The sequence below is a fragment of the Cyanistes caeruleus genome, chromosome 26 (assembly GCF_971803275.1).
Source record: "Cyanistes caeruleus chromosome 26, bCyaCae1.hap1.1, whole genome shotgun sequence".
In the NCBI taxonomy this organism is placed as follows: domain Eukaryota; kingdom Metazoa; phylum Chordata; class Aves; order Passeriformes; family Paridae; genus Cyanistes; species Cyanistes caeruleus.
Genome location: NC_141726.1, coordinates 4,917,021 through 4,935,000, shown reverse-complemented (window position 1 = coordinate 4,935,000; position 17,980 = coordinate 4,917,021). Strand labels below are relative to the sequence as shown.

The 17,980-nt window shown below is 61.7% G+C and overlaps 4 protein-coding genes across 7 annotated transcripts in view; 2 read left to right on the top strand and 2 right to left on the bottom strand.

Annotated features, from left to right (window-relative positions):
- The window catches only part of HMGCL (3-hydroxy-3-methylglutaryl-CoA lyase), a 4,164-nt gene extending 1,397 nt beyond the window's left edge, over positions 1-2,767 (top strand). For both annotated transcript variants that reach the window (XM_086863325.1, XM_023941203.2), the window contains exons 5-9: positions 432-580; positions 904-967; positions 1,382-1,570; positions 1,827-1,952; positions 2,242-2,767. In XM_086863325.1, the coding sequence (XP_086719451.1) occupies positions 432-580; positions 904-967; positions 1,382-1,570; positions 1,827-1,952; positions 2,242-2,343 (630 nt within the window). In that variant the 3' untranslated portion in view covers positions 2,344-2,767. The remainder of the gene's footprint in view (positions 1-431; positions 581-903; positions 968-1,381; positions 1,571-1,826; positions 1,953-2,241) is intronic.
- A 601-nt stretch (positions 2,768-3,368) lies between these two features.
- On the top strand, positions 3,369-6,895 carry GALE (UDP-galactose-4-epimerase). 3 transcript variants are annotated; one of them, XM_086863309.1, is made up of 11 exons: positions 3,369-3,477; positions 4,168-4,294; positions 4,366-4,481; positions 4,641-4,754; positions 4,868-5,044; positions 5,125-5,238; positions 5,321-5,387; positions 5,473-5,558; positions 5,661-5,738; positions 5,857-5,971; positions 6,047-6,895. In XM_086863309.1, the coding sequence occupies exons 2-11, from the start codon at positions 4,174-4,176 to the stop codon at positions 6,100-6,102; spliced, it is 1,044 nt and encodes a 347-aa protein (XP_086719435.1). In that variant the 5' UTR covers positions 3,369-3,477; positions 4,168-4,173; the 3' UTR covers positions 6,103-6,895. The 3 variants fall into 3 exon arrangements, with proteins under 3 accessions (XP_086719435.1, XP_086719434.1, XP_086719436.1); XM_086863308.1 differs by having other exon boundaries at positions 3,470-4,059; XM_086863310.1 differs by lacking the exon at positions 3,369-3,477 and adding an exon at positions 3,556-3,609.
- Positions 6,896-7,017: 122 nt separating this feature from the next.
- Positions 7,018-12,861, bottom strand: LYPLA2 (lysophospholipase 2). Its single transcript, XM_023941204.2, has 9 exons — positions 12,762-12,861; positions 11,917-11,948; positions 11,279-11,344; positions 10,907-10,954; positions 10,664-10,734; positions 10,366-10,439; positions 10,158-10,259; positions 9,844-10,020; positions 7,018-9,403 (listed from the first exon to the last, which is right to left on the bottom strand). Exons 1-9 carry the CDS (start codon positions 12,837-12,839, stop codon positions 9,353-9,355), a joined length of 699 nt encoding a protein of 232 aa, XP_023796972.1. The 5' UTR covers positions 12,840-12,861; the 3' UTR covers positions 7,018-9,352.
- Positions 12,862-15,335: 2,474 nt separating this feature from the next.
- On the bottom strand, positions 15,336-17,461 carry PITHD1 (PITH domain containing 1). Its single transcript, XM_023941207.2, has 6 exons — positions 17,238-17,461; positions 16,517-16,560; positions 16,307-16,384; positions 16,017-16,121; positions 15,665-15,773; positions 15,336-15,579 (listed from the first exon to the last, which is right to left on the bottom strand). Exons 1-6 carry the CDS (start codon positions 17,418-17,420, stop codon positions 15,478-15,480), a joined length of 621 nt encoding a protein of 206 aa, XP_023796975.2. The 5' UTR covers positions 17,421-17,461; the 3' UTR covers positions 15,336-15,477.
- Positions 17,462-17,980: the final 519 nt, after the last annotated feature.

Genomic DNA, 17,980 nt, shown 5'->3' with positions numbered 1-17,980 from the left:
TCCAGGGCAAACTCAGATGTGTCCTGGTGGTCTTGCTGCAGAATGAACTTAGGGAAGGATTGGGTTGTTTGGGGGAAAAATACTTTTATAAAGTGAGAGAACTGCAGTCAGAGATTGTAGATCAGAGCCATTGAGGCTGGAGAAGATCTCCAAGATCTTCAAGTGTAAGTAAACAGGGCAGATTTATTTAGGAACAGAAGAGCCTCTGTAAGGGGAAGTGCTTTATGGGGCTCTCTACCAAGAGGTTTGAAACCCTTGAATTAACACTTGGCCATGAAATCCTGAAGTTGTGGCTCTGTTTGTCATTTCCCTCACAAGAGAGATCACCTGGACTTGACTTAACAACAGTGCTGGGTTAAGGGTTGGACCTGCTCATCTTTTCCACCCTCAGTGGTCCTGTGCTTCCAGTTTAGGATTTTTTTTTTTTGCAGGTGGCAGCTGGGGCCAAAGAGGTGTCGATCTTTGGGGCAGCATCTGAGCTGTTCACCAAGAAAAACATCAACTGCTCCATCGAGGAGAGCCTGGAGAGGTTTGACGAGGTCATGAAGGCAGCAAGGGAAGCCAGCATTCCTGTCAGGGGGTAAGGAGTTCCTGCTGGAATTCACCCACATGTAACCATTCATTCTGGAATAATCCACAGTCACTTTGGGTCAGATTTTCTTGGCAAATATCCCACATGGAAATGCACAGATCACACACACACCCAGCCCTGTGGGCTCATCTTCACACACATGGAAGAAGAAATTGTTGAAATCCTGTAACCTTTGGCCACTGGACTTCTGGAATATAAAACTGATTGTCCCATCTTACAGACATGGAAGATACACAAGTCCTGACTGATTTGTCCAGTAGAATCCCACTTCCCTTTTCCAGCTAAAAGTGTGGGGTTTCTTTTAACCACAGATACGTTTCCTGTGTCCTTGGATGTCCCTATGAAGGCAAGATTTCTGCAGCTAAAGTTGCAGAGGTAAGTCATAAATGCAACCAGAATTCCTGAGAGGGTTTTGGTTTATTTTTAGGGATGTGAAGTGGGCACTGGGGGATGTGTCAGACCTAAGGGAATATCCAGAGGCTGAATCCAGCTGAAATGGGGAATTGAGGGAGGTTTGGGCACCTGGAGGTTTTTAATCCCAGAGAAGAGTGTCCAGGGAATGGTGGTGCAGCAGGAATTGGCTGTGGGGAGGGAGGGAAGGAAGTGTCCAGGGAATGGTGGTGCAGCAGGAATCGGCTGTGGGGAGGGAAGGAAGTGTCCAGGGAATGGTGGTGGAGCAGGAATTGGCTGTGGGGAGGGAAGGAAGTGTCCAGGGAATGGTGGTGGAGCAGGAATCAGCTGTGGGGAGGGAAGGCTGTCCTCTCAGTGCCCGTGCTGGCTGTGGCACAGGTCTCCAAGAAGATGTACTCCATGGGGTGCTACGAGATCTCCCTGGGGGACACCATCGGCGTGGGCACCCCGGGCAGCATGAAGGAGATGCTGACAGTGGTGATGAAGGAGGTGCCCGTGGGGGCTCTGGCTGTCCACTGCCACGACACCTACGGCCAGGCTCTGGCCAACATCCTGGTGGCTCTCCAGGTAGGATTCCTGCTCTGGATCACTGACTCATGCCATGGTTGGGTTGGAAGGGCCTTAAAGCCCATCTTGTTCCACCTCCTGCCTGCCTCCCACTATCCCAGGCTGCTCTAAGTGCCATCCAAGCTGGCCTGGGACACTTCCAGGGATGAGGCAGCCACACAAATGAAGCAGTTTTCCTTGGGATTTTTTGGTGCTTGCTTGGGAATTGCAGATTCTGTGGCTCCAGAGCAGCCCCTGACTCTGGCTTTGTTTGCAGATGGGGGTGAGCGTGGTGGACGCTTCCGTGGCTGGACTTGGGGGGTGTCCCTATGCCCAGGGAGCCTCTGGGAACGTGGCCACAGAGGACTTGGTGTACATGCTCAACGGGCTGGGCATCCACACGGTGAGTGGCACCTGGGCGTGGTGGGAGCAGCTGGGGGAGCTCACTGGGCCTGGGGAGACACTTGACAAGGGCCTGGAGTGGCTGCTCCTTGCCAGAGGGAAGGGTGGGATGGGATATTAGAGAAAAATATTCCTTGTGAGGGTGGGCAGGCCCTGGCAAAGGGTGCCCAGAGCAGCTGTGGCTGCCCCTGGATCCCTGGAAGTGTCCAGGGCCAGGCTGGATGGGGCTTGGAGAGCCTGGGATGGTGGGGGATGTCCCTCAAGGCGTGTCCTGTGCCTTTCCCATGCAGGGAGTGGATCTCCAGAAGCTGATGGACACAGGCACCTTCATCTGCAATGCCCTGAACAGAAAAACCAATTCCAAGGTGTCTCAGGCCTCCTGCAGACTGTGACACTGAGTGGAATTTCTCCTTGGATCAAGAAGAAACCGAGGCTCCAGCAGTGTCTGGGATTCCTCTCTAATCTCCTGAGCTCAGCATTTGAGAGGCAGCTCAAAATCCACCAGAATTAGGAAGAAATGAGAGAATTTTCTATTCCACTGTATTATATTGGACCTCGAGGATGTCCCCATGTGCCTTAGAGAAGGGAGGATGTGGAGGGGCTGAGGAAAGCTCTGAGCAGACCAGCCCCAAAGCCTGCAGAGCCAAGGACAGCCCATGGCTTCTGCAGTTCGAGCTCTGCTCCAGGTCAGGCTCTGCCCTTCCTCGCTCCCAGCACAGCCAGCAAAGGCTGAGCCCAAAGGGACTGTGGTACTGCACTGTGTATCTGTTGTAAGATACCTCCAGGAGTAATAAACACATTGTTTAATAGTCTCAACTATTAAAAATTTGATTCAGCTGAACCAGCGAAGGAGCTTTTGCTGCTGGTGTGGTTCCAAGTGCCTCTTCTGCATGGAAACTGCATCATCATGGGCTGGGGGGATGAGGAATTCCTTCCACCCCCAGAGAGCAGAGTGTGAAACCCTCCTGCTCCTCATGGTGATCAGGTCCTTAGGAACCACTCCCAGCTCTTCTATTCACAATAATTTATTCAACTCTTTATTTGTGAGACTGGAGATGAGCGTAGGAACTTTGTCCTTTCAGGAGGCCGGGTGGTTTCAAGGCTGCACGTGCCTCCTTTCCACATGACTTCAATAAACTCTATCTGCTAATAAATGCCACAGAAATGAGGTGGAATTGGGCAATGATTTGGGGTTTTGGGGCAATAATCCGGGGTTTGGGGCAGTAATTCATGGTTTAGGGGCAATAAATTAGGGGTTTTGGGGGCAATAATTCGGGATTTTGGGGCGGTCTCCTCCCGCCGCCAGGGGGCGCTGCGGCTCCGGGCTGCCCGCGGTGGCCCCGCCCCCTGTCGCGCGCACCGGTGGCCGCCGTCCGCCCGCGGTGTTTTGTCCGCGCCGCCGCCCCGTAGCCCTGACACGTTTCCATGGAGGAGCCGCGCGCGTGGCGCCGGGGGGCGGGGCCAAGACCCGGCCTTAAAGGGGCCGCGCCCCTCGCGGGGCTGAGCGGGAGCGGCGGCAGCGGCGGGTGAGAGACCGGGGGGAGGCGGAGGGGAGAACGGGCAGGAACGGGCAGGGGGACGGGTGTGCTGCCCTCCCCTGCTTCCTTTGGCGGGGAGAGCCCAAAGCCCCGGGGCTCTGGAGTAATTCCGGTCCCCGGGTACGCTCTGTCCCCCCGGGACCCCTCCGCTCCCTCCCGCCCTGCTGAAATCCGCCTTGTTTCGCCTTCCCCGTCCTCTCCCAGCTGGGGGCTGTGGTTTGGGGGGCTCCGCAGCTCCTGGAGGGAAGGAATTTCCCAGCTCGGCTCCTTCCCTCGGTGCTGCCCGAGCCAGGGACGGTCCCGCAGCAATCGCTGCCCTTTGGGTGTCCCAAAGTCCGCGCTCCTGCGGGGAGCGGGGCCAGCACCGGGAACGGATGCTGGGGGAAAACAGGGAATGGCTGAAGGGCAGAGCTGATACCCCTGCGGAGACCACCTCAGTCAATCAATAATTACTTAATTAATAGTGAGAACTCCTGCCCTGAGGGATGTGGGTGAAGCCAGGAGCCCGGCTGGGTTTACCAGGAAGAGCCGGGGCTCGTGTCCGGGATGTGGCAGCTCCGTGTCCGGGAGGTGTGACCGGGAGCGCCCCGCCCGTCCCTCGGGGCAGGGCCGGCGGCCGGGCTGCCGTGCCTGGGCCGGGCTGAGCCCCAGCTGAAGGGTCCGGGGCTTTCCCCGCAGGGAACCATGGCAGAGAAGATCCTGGTGACGGGCGGCGCCGGCTACATCGGCAGCCACTGCGTGCTGGAGCTGCTGCAGGCGGGATTCGTCCCCGTGGTCATCGATAACTTCCACAACGCCATCCGAGGTGCGGGGAGCCCCAGGCGGGGCCGGGCTGGGCCCGACTGCAGCCATCCCTCACTCCCCTCCATCCCCCAGGCTCCGAGGAGCTCCCCGAGAGCCTCCGGCGGGTGCAGGAGATCGCGCACCGGCCCGTGCTCTTCCAGGAGCTCGACATCACGGACGAGGCCGCGCTCCAGGAGCTCTTCAGGAAGGTGCGAGCAGGAGCTGCAGTGCCCTGGGGTCCCTGGCGGGGGTGGGAGCCACGGGAGCGGGGAGGAAAGGCCGTGGAGCCCCCCGGGCCGGCTGGACGGAGCTCCCGGGAGAGTTGTGGCCGGTTCCTCCTGCCGTGGCACTGATGCCTTCCCCTGCAGCATCGCTTCTCGGCCGTGATGCACTTTGCGGGGCTGAAGGCCGTGGGGGAGTCAGTGCAGAAGCCTCTGGAATATTACAGAGTGAACCTCACCGGGACCATCCGGCTGCTGGAGGTGAGAGGAGCCCGCAGTGATCCTGTGCTGTTCCCTCTGCCCTGTCCTGGGCCCTGACAGCGCCTGTGCAGGGCTGGCACAGGGCACAGAGCTGGGTCGTTGCCCTCTCCCAGACCATGAAGGCGCATGGCGTGAGGAACATCGTGTTCAGCAGCTCCGCCACCGTCTACGGGGACCCCAAGTACCTCCCCCTGGACGAGAACCACCCGGTCGGGGGCTGCACCAACCCCTACGGCAAATCCAAGTTCTTCATCGAGGAGATGATCCGGGATCTCTGCAAAGCAGAGAGGGTGAGGAGCGGCCCCGAGGGGCTGCAGCCCGGGTGTGTCCCCACGGGGGTGACCGGGCAGTGCCGTCCGTGTGTCCCCAGGACTGGAACGCCGTCCTCCTGCGCTACTTCAACCCCATCGGCGCCCACGAGTCGGGGATGATCGGAGAGGATCCTCAGGGGATCCCCAACAACCTCATGCCCTATGTGGCTCAGGTAGCGCCCCCACAGCCCTTGGGGGGTGACAGGGAGGGGACAGAGGGTGATGGGGCTCCCATGGGACTGTCCCTCTGTGCAGGTGGCAGTGGGACGCCGGGAATTCCTGAGCGTCTTTGGGAACGACTACAAGACGGACGATGGAACGGGTGCGTCATGGGATGGGTGGAATTTGGGATTTCCAAAGCCCTGGCTGCACCCTGGGCCCTGCCCTCAGCCTCTGTGTCCCCACAGGAGTCAGGGATTACATCCACGTCGTGGATCTGGCCAAGGGCCACATCGCTGCTCTCAAGAAGCTCAAGGAGAACTGTGGCTGCAAGGTACCAACCTCGGGGTGCTGCCAGTCCTGGGGAGGTGTAGGGGTCCCAAAAGGGGGGCCTGGCCCTTCTCCCCTTGATCCCTGTCCTTTCTCCTCCTCCCAGATCTACAACCTGGGCACAGGCACCGGCTACTCCGTGCTGCAGATGGTCCGGGCCATGGAGAAAGCCTCGGGGAGGGAGGTGAGGGCAGAGCTGCAGCGTCACAGGCACAGGGGAGCTGCTCCCACAGACCCCCTGATCCCCCCTGGCACAGCTCCCTCAGCCCCTCTGGGAGCTCACGGGGCTGCTCTCCCTGCAGATCAAGTACCAGATCACGGCCCGGCGGGAGGGAGACGTGGCCTCCTGCTACGCTGACCCCGCGCTGGCCGAGCGGGAGCTGGGCTGGAAAGCTGCCTTTGGCCTGGACAAGATGTGTAAGGGCATCCCCTCCCTGGCACAGCGGGCACTGCGAGCCCTGTCCCCCCTCACCTCCCTTCTCCCTGTTCCAGGTGAGGACCTGTGGCGGTGGCAGCTGCAGAACCCCACGGGCTTCAGCAAGAACTGAACTGCGGCTGAGGGCTGGCCAGGCCCTGGGCTGCTCTGAGCCAGCACTGCCTCCTTCCCTGAGGGCTGTCACCATCCTGGGAGAGCAGATCCAGCTCCCCCTCCTGCCTCTGGCACGGGGCAGGAAGGCTGGAGCATCCTCAGCCTCTCTATTCCTCATCCTCATCCCCCAGGTCTTTGCATCTCACAGAGCAGAACCACAACAAACAGAGAACACAGCCAGGCCTGGTTTAGGCACCCCAGGCATGGAACCCCTTGTGGGAATGGCCAGGGGCTGCAGCCCTGAGTCCTGCTGAGCCCAAACTGCAGCACAGCCCCTGTTCCCTCCTGCCCCGCCTGGCTCGTGGGCTTGGGGAGCCCGAGGCACCTCTGCCCCTGCCCCGGCAGAGGGACCAGGAGCCTCCCACAGGGACCAGTCACATTCCAAGGCCACCAGAGCTCATCTCCCCAGCCCAGGGCTTCTTCCACCCCCCACCCCAGCATGGTTTTGGGGACTAAATCTCATCTCCCTCCTCTCCTGCTGAGCCACAGGAGCTCAGCCTGGCCTGGCTGCCCACAGCCCCCCCTGGGTGCCTGGTTTGGCCTCCTGCAGCAGCCACTCCCCAAAGCCCAGGAGCCGGCTCTGCCCCCCTGTCCCACACTGCTCCTATTTATTCCTGGCAGCTCCCAGGGCTCTGCTGGGCAGGGATGACGCAGTTGGCCCCGTGTGCTGTCGGCTGGATGAATAACTTATGCTCCTAAATTATGAATTGAGCTTTTGATTTGTTTTTAAAATAAACTTTCCTACTTTCTAAGTGGCAGCTTTGTTCTCCTTCCCTTCAGCCAGAGCTGCTGCCCCTAAAAACGGCACCCTAGGGCCTCGTGCCAATCCCACTCCCCCCCAGATCTCTCCTGCCTGGCCAGGGATGACGCCAGCTCCAGGATAGGTTGAGGATTTATTTCACCTTAATTCTCTGTGGAACGCACACACACACACACAAAAAAAAAAAAAACCAACCCAAACATGTACAAGGAAGACAAGAGAGAGAAGAAAAACAAACTAACTAAAAAAAACCCAAAGCTGTATTGAGGAATGGAGAGAAGCCGCTCTCCCTCCCGGGTTCCCGGCACTGCTCGGGCAGGGAGTGAGCAGGAATGCTCTGCAGAGGGGCCCACGGGGCCCCCAGGGATGGTCCCAGGCCCCCCCATCACACACGGTTCCAGTTCACAGTCAAACAGGTCAGTCTGTCCATCACCAGCCCTTGGTACCCCCAGGGAGCTGCCATCCCAGCCCTGCCAGCTCCTGGTGATCCCGAAGAGCTGCCATCCCAGCCCTGCCAGCTCCTAGATATCCCCAAGAGCTGCCATCCCACCCCTGCCAGCTCCTGGTGATCCCCAAGAGCTGCCATCCCACCCCTGCCAGCTCCTGGTGACCCCAAAGAGCTGCCATCCCACCCCTGCCAGCTCCTAGAGATCCCCAAGAGCTGCCATCCCACCCCTGCCAGCTCCTGGTGACCCCAAAGAGCTGCCATCCCACCCCTGCGACCCTCTCATGCCCCCCAGCCAAGCATGGGAGGGCGGGGGCACAGCAGCATTAAAACACAGCATAGAAGAGCCAGCAGGGCTGAGCCCAGGGCAGAGCCCAGAGCAGAGCCCAGGGCAGGGCTGAGCCCAGGGCAGAGCCCAGGGCAGAGCCCAGAGCAGAGCCCAGGGCAGAGTCCAGAGCAGAGCCCAGGGCAGAGCACAGGGCTGAGCTGGGCTGCCCCCAGTGCCAGCTCTGCCGCTTTCAGACTTGCTGAAAGGGGCAAAAACTCCAAGGCCAAGCCAAGAGGCCAGTCCAGGGTGGGCCCCGCTCTCCAGAGGGCGGTTATTGCTTTGCACAGCCCAGGCAGGAAGGGCAGGGCTAGAGCAGAACTGCTGGGGCTGAGCCCCCCAGGACAGCCCTCCCCTCACTGGCCCCAGGGCACCGGGCAGGGGGAGCAGGGCCAGCCCTGGGGCCACGGGAATGTGGGGGTGTTTTAAAAGCCATGATCAGCCCCCAGCAGGGGCTCAGCCCGGGGCAAGAGGGGGTGAGGGCAGAGCTGCTCCACAGCCACTGCCCTGGGCCCTACGGGAAGGGAGGGTCAGCCAGGAGCCCCCCAAGAGGAGACATTCGCGGTCCCAACATGATGCCAGCACTGGGGAAGGGACACAGGTGAGGGGCACAGGTGATTGTACATGGGGAGGGGCTAGAGCCCCCAGCCCCAGGGAGCAGGAAGGTCCCAGGAGCACAGAGGATGGGGCACAGCAGCACCCGGGGCACAGGTGCTGGTCAGATGATGGCTGAGAGCAAAGCTGCTCCTCCCAGCTGCACCAGGAGCCAAACCCAGGGTCCAGGGACCCCCCTCACCTCCCCCTCCCCGAGCCAGCCCGAGTCCAAAGGGAAGGACAAGTAGCAGCAAGAGAAGACATTAAAGATGGGGCCGGTGGCTCTGTGAGTGTAAACGAAGCCTGGGGGCTCCGAGGGTGCAGAGCTGGGCTGGGAGGGGGGAGATGCCTCTGGGACCCCTGCAGGGCAGAGGAGGAGATGGAGATTGTAAAAGCAACAAGAGGAAGAGGAGCAGGAGGAAGGAGGTGATTATCTCAGGTGGGCAGAGCTGCCCCAGGCCGATGGCTGAGGGGAGTGTGCGCGTGTGACAGGCGGGGCCGTGCGGGAGGTGCGGGAGCTGCACTGACCCTCCCCGCCGGCCCCGGGCAGCCTTTGGCGGAGCCAGCCCAGGGCAGAGCCTGCCCCGGAGCCTGGAGGCGTCCGCAGGGGAGTCCCGGGTTCCTGAGCTCTGACTGAAAACCCGTGAGTCGCCTGAGCGGAGGCCGAGAGCGGCCACCAAGGGCAGAGCTCCGAGCCCCGGGGGTGCCCCAGCCCCGCCCCGCTCCTCCCACCGCAGCCGGGCACATCCCGCCCCTAATACTGGTACAAAAACCCCAAACCCAACAGGAAAACCTCACCCGCACCGTGCCAGCCCCGCGGGGGTCCGAGGGGACGGTGACCCCCCCTCGGGAAGCGCTCGGAGCCAGAGCAGGAGAGAAAAGGCCAGACTCGCCTTAGGCAGCTCCGATGAGGGCTCCGGGAGCAGCGGGGCAGCCCCGGCCGGAGGGGACGCGGTGCGAGGGCGGGGGCGGCGGGAGGTGCGCTGGGGGGGCCATGGCTTCCGTTCGCAGCGGGCGGGTCACAGGGACACACGGGCGGCCGGGACCTCGGCACCCTCCCCTGCGACAGTCCCCAGGGGCTCCGCTCAGATCCGGGGCAGCAGCTTCTCGATGAATTCCTTCACCGCCATCATCTCCTGCGGGCAGCGCACAGCCCGTCACTCCAGGGCTCCCCAAAGGCCGGGCTGAGCCCCGGGAATGGGGCACGAGGCTCTGCAGCCTCCCAGAGCAAGTCGGGAACAAACAGATCTCGTGTGTTCCCCACCCTGCCTGAGCTACAGTGCTGGGGTCAATCCCAGAGACCCCAAAGGGAAGGGACACACCAGGATCATCCAGCCCAGCCCTGCACAGACCCCGCAGTGATCCCAGCCTGGGCATCCCAGGAGTGCTGTCCCAACACTCCCGGAGCTCTGGCAGCCTCAGGCCGTGCCCATTCCCTGGGGAGCCTGGGCAGTGCCAGCACCTCCGGGGGAAGAACTTTCCCCTGAAATCCACCCCAACCCTCCCCTGTCCCAGCTCCAGGCCACTGCCATGGGTCCCATCACTGATCATCCCTCCCTCCACAGCCAGCACTGACCTGAGGACAGGAACTGTGCATCACTCCGGGGTAGGTTTTGAACTGCACCTTGGTGGGGGTGACGACAGACTTGAGCTTCTCGGCAGTGAGGGCCCCGAAGCGCACGGGGATCATGGGATCCATCTCCCCGTGGCACTGCAGGATGGCGATGTCCTTGTTCACGCCGTTGTTCGCCGCCTGCCACGAGGAGGGGAGGTGAGTGGGAAACCAGGGGGGCAGGTGCTTTGTGCCCCCCAACACATGAGCCAGCAGCTCATGAGAGGAGAAATGCAGAGCTGCAGGGGGAGAAGGCGAGGGTCCCTGCAGTGGGGTACCTGTGGGAAGGCCCTGTGGAGCGGGAGCCAGCAGCTGAGCGCCACGATCCCGGCCAGCTGGTGCTGGCAGGTGAGAGCCGTGTACAGCGACAAGGCACCGCCCTGCAGGGAGGAACGTGGAATCGGTGCCACGGGGAATGCAGGGCCACCCTCAGCTCACACAGCCACCTGGGACAGGTGGAGCAGGAATTGGGGTCCTGGTGCTCACCTGTGAGAAGCCCCCCAGGATGATGCGGTTGGGGGGGATCCCGTTCTTCATCTCGTGCTCGATGATTGCTTTAACTGGAAGGAGATGGGAGGGTCAGTGTAAGGACAGAGGGGCTGAAAGGCACCACCCAGCACCTCAGGGGGCACATCAGGGACAGGAAGGTGCCACAGATCCCAGAGGAAATGTTTGCTGGGATCACAGGACAGCAGAAACAAAGGAGAGGTGGAAGGAAGGCTCCAGTCACAGGGAGGGAGGGGCACACAGTGCTCTCCACTACCCCCTCCCCAAAGCTCCTTACTGTTTTCTGCAGCTTTCTTGATCCCAGCTTCATCCTCAGGTGCATCTGGAGTCAATCCCATCAGGTCAAACCTGGGAGAAGCAGCAGGATCAGCCAAAACCTCTCCCAGCACCGTGAGTGTGGGGAGGCAGGAGCTGGGTGTGCTCTGCCCTTCCCTGGCCCTCACAGGGCAGTGGATTTTGTCTCCCCATCCCTCTCACTCCCCAAAGGGTCCCACCCAGCCCTGTCCCCCAGAGCACTGACCAGGAGGGCATGACCATCTTCATGTTGAGGGTGACCGGGATCCGGGGCCTGTGGAGGGACATTTTGGGTGGTTTAGCTGAAGTCTGAGGGGAGCAGCAAGACTGACACTTCTGCCCTTCCTGCTGGGGATGCACAGGGAGCTCCAGCGCCTTTGTCTTTCCCCGCAGCCACCAGGGATAAACACGACAGAAGAGGAAAGCAAAGAGCCTCTGGTTCTGCTCTGTGGGAACAGCTCTGCCTGCAGCAGGAACTGAGCAGGGCAGCAGAGCCAGCCTGGCTGGGCAGCCCTGCTGGGCTCAGGCCACCACCTGCCTCCCCCAGGAGCCTTGGCAGCCCCAGTGACCCCAGGAGCCCTCCCAGGGCAGCACTTACGCGTGAGGGCAGATGTACTTCACGTAGGGGAGGCGGATGGAGGAGAGAGCATCGGCCCAGCTGTGCCTGGGGAGGAACAGGAGAGACGAGTCCAAGGCTTGTCCAAGCCATTTTCCCAAGGCTGCCCCCAATCCCTTCCCTAAACTTATTTTATCCACCCCATCAGCCTAAGCCCCCCCCAGCACCGATCCCATCTGAGAGGAGCACACAAAGCCCTGGAGGCTTTGGATTCTGGATTCCCACCAGGGAGGTGGGAATCTCCTGGACAGGGAGGAGCCCTTTGTCACCACCATGGGACCTCTGAGGTGGCCTTGTGCAGGCCCAGCCCAGCTGCCAGCCCTGCCAAGGCCTGGAAAAGCTGCAGTGCTTATCAGCAATCCCTGAAGGCAGCACAAAATCCACCCGCGGGGGGTGGGGGGCTGCCAGGCTGCCGGCATCATAAATATTCAAGAGCAGACAGCTGCTGGCAGCAATTCCCTGCCATTCCATGAGAGGCTGGTGCAGGAATGGCTGCAGACCCCAGCCCAAAGCCCCACACAGATCCCAGAGAAGCCCCCAGGGAAAGCAGCAGCAAAAGGCCAGGATCTGTGTTTGGCAAACCACACATCCCAGCCGGAGCCAGCTCCAGGGACACTCACCCCGTGTCTCCAAGGCCATGTAGGAAAATGACCTGTTAAACAGAAAGGGAAGGGAATGAGCTGGTGTGTGAGAGTCGTGCCCAGGGAGGGAGCAGAGCAGGGCAGGGCTGGGCTGGGCTGGCAGGGAGGTGGCAAATGGACACTTAGTCACCAGCTCGAAGAGGCTCAAATTAGCTTGGAGCAGGGCGGATGGGTGGGTCAGGGTTGTGGTGTCATCCTGCCACAGAGCTGCCACAGGCAGGTCCCAACTCCTCTGCACAGCAGAGGGACAAGGAGTGACAGATCATCCCACCAGGAATGGCACCAGAGCAGAGGCCCAGCCTGAATCCCAGAATGGATCTGAAAGCCCATCCAGTGCCACCCCTGGCACGGGCAGGGACACCTTCCACTGTCCCAGGCTGCTCCAAGCCCCGTCCAGCCTGGCCTTGGACATCTCCAGTGATGAGGCAGCCACAGCTTCTCTGGGCACCCTGGGCCAGGGCCTCACCCCCCTCCTAGGGAGGAATTCCTTCCCTGTATCACTATGAACTCACAAATCCACCTCACAGGCTTTTCATCTCCAACTCCAGCAACCCCTAAGCCTTGGGGAGCAGAGGGAAGGCAGCTTGCAGACCCCAGGGAAGGACTGGAGTGGTGGGGGGGGGGGTTGTCCTTGGGGAAATCTGCTTTTAAAAGCTTAAACATCCCAATCAGCCCCAACTCCCACTGCCTTGAGAAGCTGAGCAAACAGCCCAGCCCAAGGACAGCCACAGAGCCCTTGCTGGCCCTGCCTCCCCCGTTCTGGAGCCCTTGGAAGCAGCTCCCTGTTTTTTGGGAGAGGGAGGGAGGGAGGGAGCAGCCCTTACCGCGGCGGTCTCCCGCTCTGCCCCTGACACGGTGACAGCGTCGGCGAGGAGGGGGACAGACATGTTGTTACCACACATACACCGAGAGGGATCGACACTGGCACCTGTGGGACACAGAGGTGAGGCAGGAAGACAAACCTCTCACCCCTCCCCTGCAGCAGCTCCTTCATCCAGAGGAATGGGGGAAAACTAAAGAGAAGGTGAAGGCTTTGATGTTGAAGCCCCTGGGACACCCCACAGCATGGCCTGGCAGTGCTGGAAGAGTCCAGGAGCAGCCAACGCTCCCTGCGTGGGGTGCTGGAAGTGTTAAAATTAGCCTGGAAATTACACCTCAGAGCCAGAGTTATTCCTGTGGCTGCAGCGGCGTGGGCAGAGGGCGGCCGGGCAGCACAGCCTCAGCATCTCTTCATTCCTGCATCCCCTCATTCCTTCCTGGAGCTGTGCAGGAGCCTGACCCACATCTGCTCCGACCAGGAAGCAGGAAACCCTTGGCATGCGGCAGCACAGGCTCTGCTGCACCAATAAAAGTCCAGCCCTGTGTTATTTGGGCTGTTTAGGATGAAGCAGAGCACTGGGAGCTGGTCTGAGCCCCCCCCCCAGTGATGGATGGCACCCTTGTGCCTCCCCAGGACAGCAGGCAGGGTCACCACCGCTGTCCTGTCACCTCCCAGATCCCACAGAGCTGGCAGCACCCACAGCCTTCAGCCACAACAGTCCACGGTGTTTGATCCCACTACATCACAAATCACAGCTCCAGCTCCCCACAAGGCTGCCCTGACCCCACTGACCCACCAGCACTAATTAGATCAGAGCTTGTTTATGGCACTGCCATTATCCCCTAGGAACAGGATCAGCCTCTGGAGCACGATCACAGAATATCCCGAGCTGGAAGGGATGAAGGATCATCCAGTCCAGTCCCTGGCCCTGACACCCAATAATCCCAGCCTGTGCATCCCTGGCAGCGCTGTCCAAACACTCCTGGAGCTCTGGCAGCGTCGGGGCCGTGCGTGGGGAGCCTGGGCAGTGCCCAGCACGCTCTGGAAGAAAAACCTTTACCTTCATATCCAACCTAAACCTCCCCCGGCACAGCTCCAGCCGCTCCCAAGGTCCTGCCCCTGTCAGAGATCAGAGCTGCCCCTTGGGAGGCCTTTCCTCATCCTCCTCACTCCGCTCCAGCTTCACCTCCCACAGCAGCACCATCCCCGGCTCAGGGCGACACAGGATCACCCCAAACCCTGCCAAAAGCCCGGAATGCCAGCAGCCAGCCTTACCCACGAGAAACAGCCTGCTCCTTCTCCCAGCCCGGCCAAGACCTGCCTGACTCGTTCCACCGACTGCTCGTCAGCGGCTTCCCCACTCAAATAAAAACACCGGGAACAAGCAGCTCCCCGGATCTGACACAGACACACGGCCCACGTGCTCGTGTGTACTCCAGGGGCAAAACAAGCGGCCAGGAGAGACCGCACCTGCCAAAAACCCTGGCGGGGAGAGAGAGAGAGAGAGCCAGAAATAACAGCATCTTCCCCTGGCAGCTGATGGGATGCGCTCCTTGCTGGGGAGGCTCCAGGGAAAGGAGGGCTTGGGATGCTCAGGGCTGCCCCAAACAGCCTCCTGGGAATTGCTTGGGATGTTCCTGGAGGGAACACAATGGGAACCCCCAGGATTAACACCCCTCGTGTGCATCTGGGTGGGTGTAAAGGCGCAAACACAGAAGCAGGAGGTGAATTTGAGTCCGATCTGGAGGTGCCGCACCCCAAGGAGACCCCACCGGTGACACCGGCCCGCTGAGGGGGGGACGCGTTCATCAGTCATTAATTAGCATTAATTACCGTGCCTCAGCCTCTCCTCGAGCCCGCAGCCCCGCGGGGAGCGGAATCCAGCGGGGGGATGGAGAAATCCCGCCTGGAAGCGGATGGAGGCGGGATCCCCGCGGCCGGGAGCGCCGCTTTTCCGCCAAAACCGGGGCTTTCAGAGGGGGGTCCCCGCAGGCTGCGAGTCCTGAGGGCTCGTAGGGACCCCCCGGGGGCGGGAAGAGCCGGCCCCGCTACCGCACCGGGACTCGCCGAGCCAGACCTGCGGCCCTCCGGCCCCTCCACCGGCCCTCTCCCCGTTAATCCCCCGTTAAACTCCGGGAAGGGCCCCGCCGCCCCCCCGCCATCCCTGCGGCCCTCACGGAATTGCCCCCTCCCCCCCCCCGCCCACAGCAGTGGTACGGCCCCCCCGCCGCGCCGCTGCCCGGTGGCGCCCCCCCCGCCGCGCCCCGGTGGTACGTGCCGCCCCCCCCGCACCTCTCCCGCGGCCCGGCGCGCGCGCTCCTCGCGGCTCCCCCGACGCGCTCCCACAGGAACTTCCGGCGGCGCAGCGGAAGTGACGCAGCACGGCGCCGGGCGCGCAGGGCCGGCCATGGTGGAAACGGGCACCGGGTCGCGCTCGGAACCCGCAGGGCGTTATCGGCGACAGGCCCCGGCCTTCCCACAGCGCGCTGCCCCCGCTGGCTGACGGGTTCTGGGGACGCCTCCGCCCTCCCCGCCTCAGCGCCGGTGCCACCCGCGACTCAGGGACAGCGCACAGCTCTGCACCGCAGCGTGTTTATTGTCAGTCACAGCCAGCACCGGCACCGGCCCCGCACACGGCTCCGCCGTCTGTCCCACAAACCGGAGCTGCTCCGGCGCCTCGGGAAGCCGTTCCTGCCCCGGGCAGGCTCCCGGCAGCCCCGTCAGGAGATGAAGTGAGTCTGCGGCGTGATTTGTTCCAGCTTGTGGTCGGCCGGGTTCGCCGAGGCTTCGTAGTTGCAGATGGTGACCTCGTGGCGGTGAGCCTGGGTGCAGATGGAATGTTTGAGATCCAGGGAAAGCAGGATTGCAGCCCTTTCCATGCTCGGCTTTCTCTCTGCTCTCACTCACCTCCGTCCACTCCCCTTTCAGGCCTATGTAAAAAATCTTGGTTGTCTCCGCTCCGAAATTCTTTGGGAAGTGCATGGAGAGGTGGTAAACGTTGGAGAAACGGGAAATTCTGGAAAAAAACACAGCCTGAGACCGCAGCCGCTGCTCCACCAGCTCCCACACCACCTGCAGTTCCCCCTGATCCCAGTCAGACACCCCAAGAATTTCTGGAGTGCCAACACAGCCAGCCCCAGGCTCTGGGAAGGCAAATCCTCCTGAGGGCAGCTTTCAGGCACCCTTCCCAAAATCTGGAAGGATCAGAGCTCCTGTGCCAGGCAGGAGCAGCCCCCACACCCCAGAGTCTGGCTCATACTTGGTGGGATATTCCAGCTCTCCCGAGGGGTCCCGGCTCAGGCTGAACGTCTGCTCTGGTTCCTTGGCTGTGTCATCAAAGGACATGTGAGGAATGTTCCTGAAGCTGGCAGGACAAGAAGGAGACCCAGGGAGTTATTAACAACAGGTCAGCTAATTGGATTCCGTTCATTAGCACCGCCCAGGTTCTTCTCAACAAAAAAAATGGATTCAGTTTGTCTTCTCGCAGTGCCACCAGTTCCCCCCACAGCACCCAGCCCCTCTGAGGAAGGGAAAGCTGCTTTTACTCACAGCCTCATCTCAGCCGGGTGTGTCCCATCATCCTCGCCCATCACAATGACTCCCTTCAGCTTCACGCTGCCTGTGAACCTGCCCAGACACACAGAGCAGGGTTTTCACCTCTGTCCTCTCCAAGCCAGCCCCGGTGCCTCGTTCCCAGGCGAGCAACAAGCCCTGCCAGCAGCCAGGACGGTGCCAGAGGCACTCAGGGACGGAACTCACGGGATGTTGAAGAGCAGCTCCTCATCATCATCACTTTCCACGAACTGGGGAGAGAGAAGAGCAGGTCAGGGCTGGCCTGGGGGTGGTGAGGGAGCACAGGGGACAGAGTGGGGAGTGTGGGGACAGCTGGAGGGATGATCCCAGTGGGGTTCAGGGGGCACTGCAGTACCTTGCTCACAGAAAATTTAGGATTGGAAGGGACCTCTGGAGATCATCTAGTCCTGCCCAGCCCTGCCCAGGCAAGGTCACCTGGAGGAGGTGACAATGTGGGGTTTGGGATGTCCCCACAGAGGGAGATTCCCTGGGCAGCTGTTCCAGGGCTCTGCCACCCTCATGGAAAGAAGTTCTTCCTCATGTTGAGGTGGAACTCGTGGTTTAGTTGATGTGCATTGCTCATTGTCCTGTCCCTTAACAGTCTGTCACCGTCCCCTGACACCCCTTGGAGATATTTTATGGATTTATGGGGTCCCCTCTCAGCCTTTCCCTTCTCCAGAATAACCAGGCCCAGCTCCCGCAGTCTCCCCTCATGAGGGCGTTGCTCCAGACCCCAAACCATCTTTGCGGCTTCCACTGCAACCCCTCCAGCAGCTCCTTCTCCTGTCCTGAGAAGGCCAGGCCCGGACAGCGCACTCCAGCCGTGCCTCCCTAGGGCCGAGCGGCGGGGCTGATCCCGCCCCTGCCCTGCTGCCCCCGGTCCCGCCGCCGCCGCTCCCGGGCCCACCTGTGAGCGGTCCCCTCGCTCCTCCCAGGGCCGGAACACGGTGGCTCCGGAGCCCTCGCGGCGCTCGTTGAGGCACTGCAGGCGCTGCCGGTCGATGCGCAGGTAAAGCCCCCAGGCCGCGCCGCGCTCCGCCGCCTCCTCCCCGCAGCAGCGGCACCGGCCGGGCCCGTGCCCGTGCGCCATGGCCGCGCCGGTACCGCCCAGCGCGCATGCGCGGCCGCGGGACACGCCCACACGGCGCCGGGACACGCCCACAGTGCCTCAGGGTTTGCCCCTGTGCCGCCTAAGCCACGCCCACAACACTCCCAGGACACGCCCACCTTCGTGGCGTCACCCCACGTAGTAATTAAACACACCCATGTGGCCGTAGCCACGCCCACACTAACAGGTGATAGGTCCGTTGTGCTGTAGCCACGCCCATGTGGGCGTGGCCTAGCGCTGCACGTGCTGAGCCCGCGAACCGCCCGCTGCTGCCGGGGAGGGATCCCGGGGAGGGGTCCCGGTGGTTCCGGTGGTTCCGGGGAGGGGTCCCGGTGGTCTCGGCCCCGCCCTGACCCCACCCGGGGAATGGCGAAGCTGCTACTTTCCCGCAAGGGCTCCGGGGTGTTATCCGTGGGGATTGTTCCAAGCAGCGCAGGAACGGGAGCAGCACCGCCGCCGGGATAGCGGAGCGGGATACCGGAGCATCACCTCCGAGGAGCCACGGAGTTTCCTAATGGTGTGTTTAACATTCGTTATCAGCG

What these genes read in the sequence shown, in the direction of transcription:
- PITHD1 (XM_023941207.2), bottom strand. Translation starts at nt 17,420, where the DNA reads ATGGCGCACGGGCACGGGCCCGGCCGGTGCCGCTGCTGCGGGGAGGAG. An exon ending in AGCGAGGGGACCGCTCACAG is followed by an intron (nt 16,561 to 17,237) that starts GTGGGCCCGGGA and finishes CTCTCTCCCCAG; the next exon opens with TTCGTGGAAAGTGATGATGA. An exon ending in CACCCGGCTGAGATGAGGCT is followed by an intron (nt 16,122 to 16,306) that starts GTGAGTAAAAGC and finishes TTGTCCTGCCAG; the next exon opens with CTTCAGGAACATTCCTCACA.
- GALE (XM_086863308.1), top strand. Translation starts at nt 4,036, where the DNA reads ATGTGGCAGCTCCGTGTCCGGGAG. An exon ending in GGCAGCTCCGTGTCCGGGAG is followed by an intron (nt 4,060 to 4,167) that starts GTGTGACCGGGA and finishes CTTTCCCCGCAG; the next exon opens with GGAACCATGGCAGAGAAGAT. An exon ending in CTTCCACAACGCCATCCGAG is followed by an intron (nt 4,295 to 4,365) that starts GTGCGGGGAGCC and finishes TCCATCCCCCAG; the next exon opens with GCTCCGAGGAGCTCCCCGAG.
- LYPLA2 (XM_023941204.2), bottom strand. Translation starts at nt 12,839, where the DNA reads ATGTGTGGTAACAACATGTCTGTCCCCCTCCTCGCCGACGCTGTCACC. An exon ending in AAGATGGTCATGCCCTCCTG is followed by an intron (nt 10,735 to 10,906) that starts GTCAGTGCTCTG and finishes TGCTTCTCCCAG; the next exon opens with GTTTGACCTGATGGGATTGA. An exon ending in TCCACAGGGCCTTCCCACAG is followed by an intron (nt 10,021 to 10,157) that starts GTACCCCACTGC and finishes TCCTCGTGGCAG; the next exon opens with GCGGCGAACAACGGCGTGAA.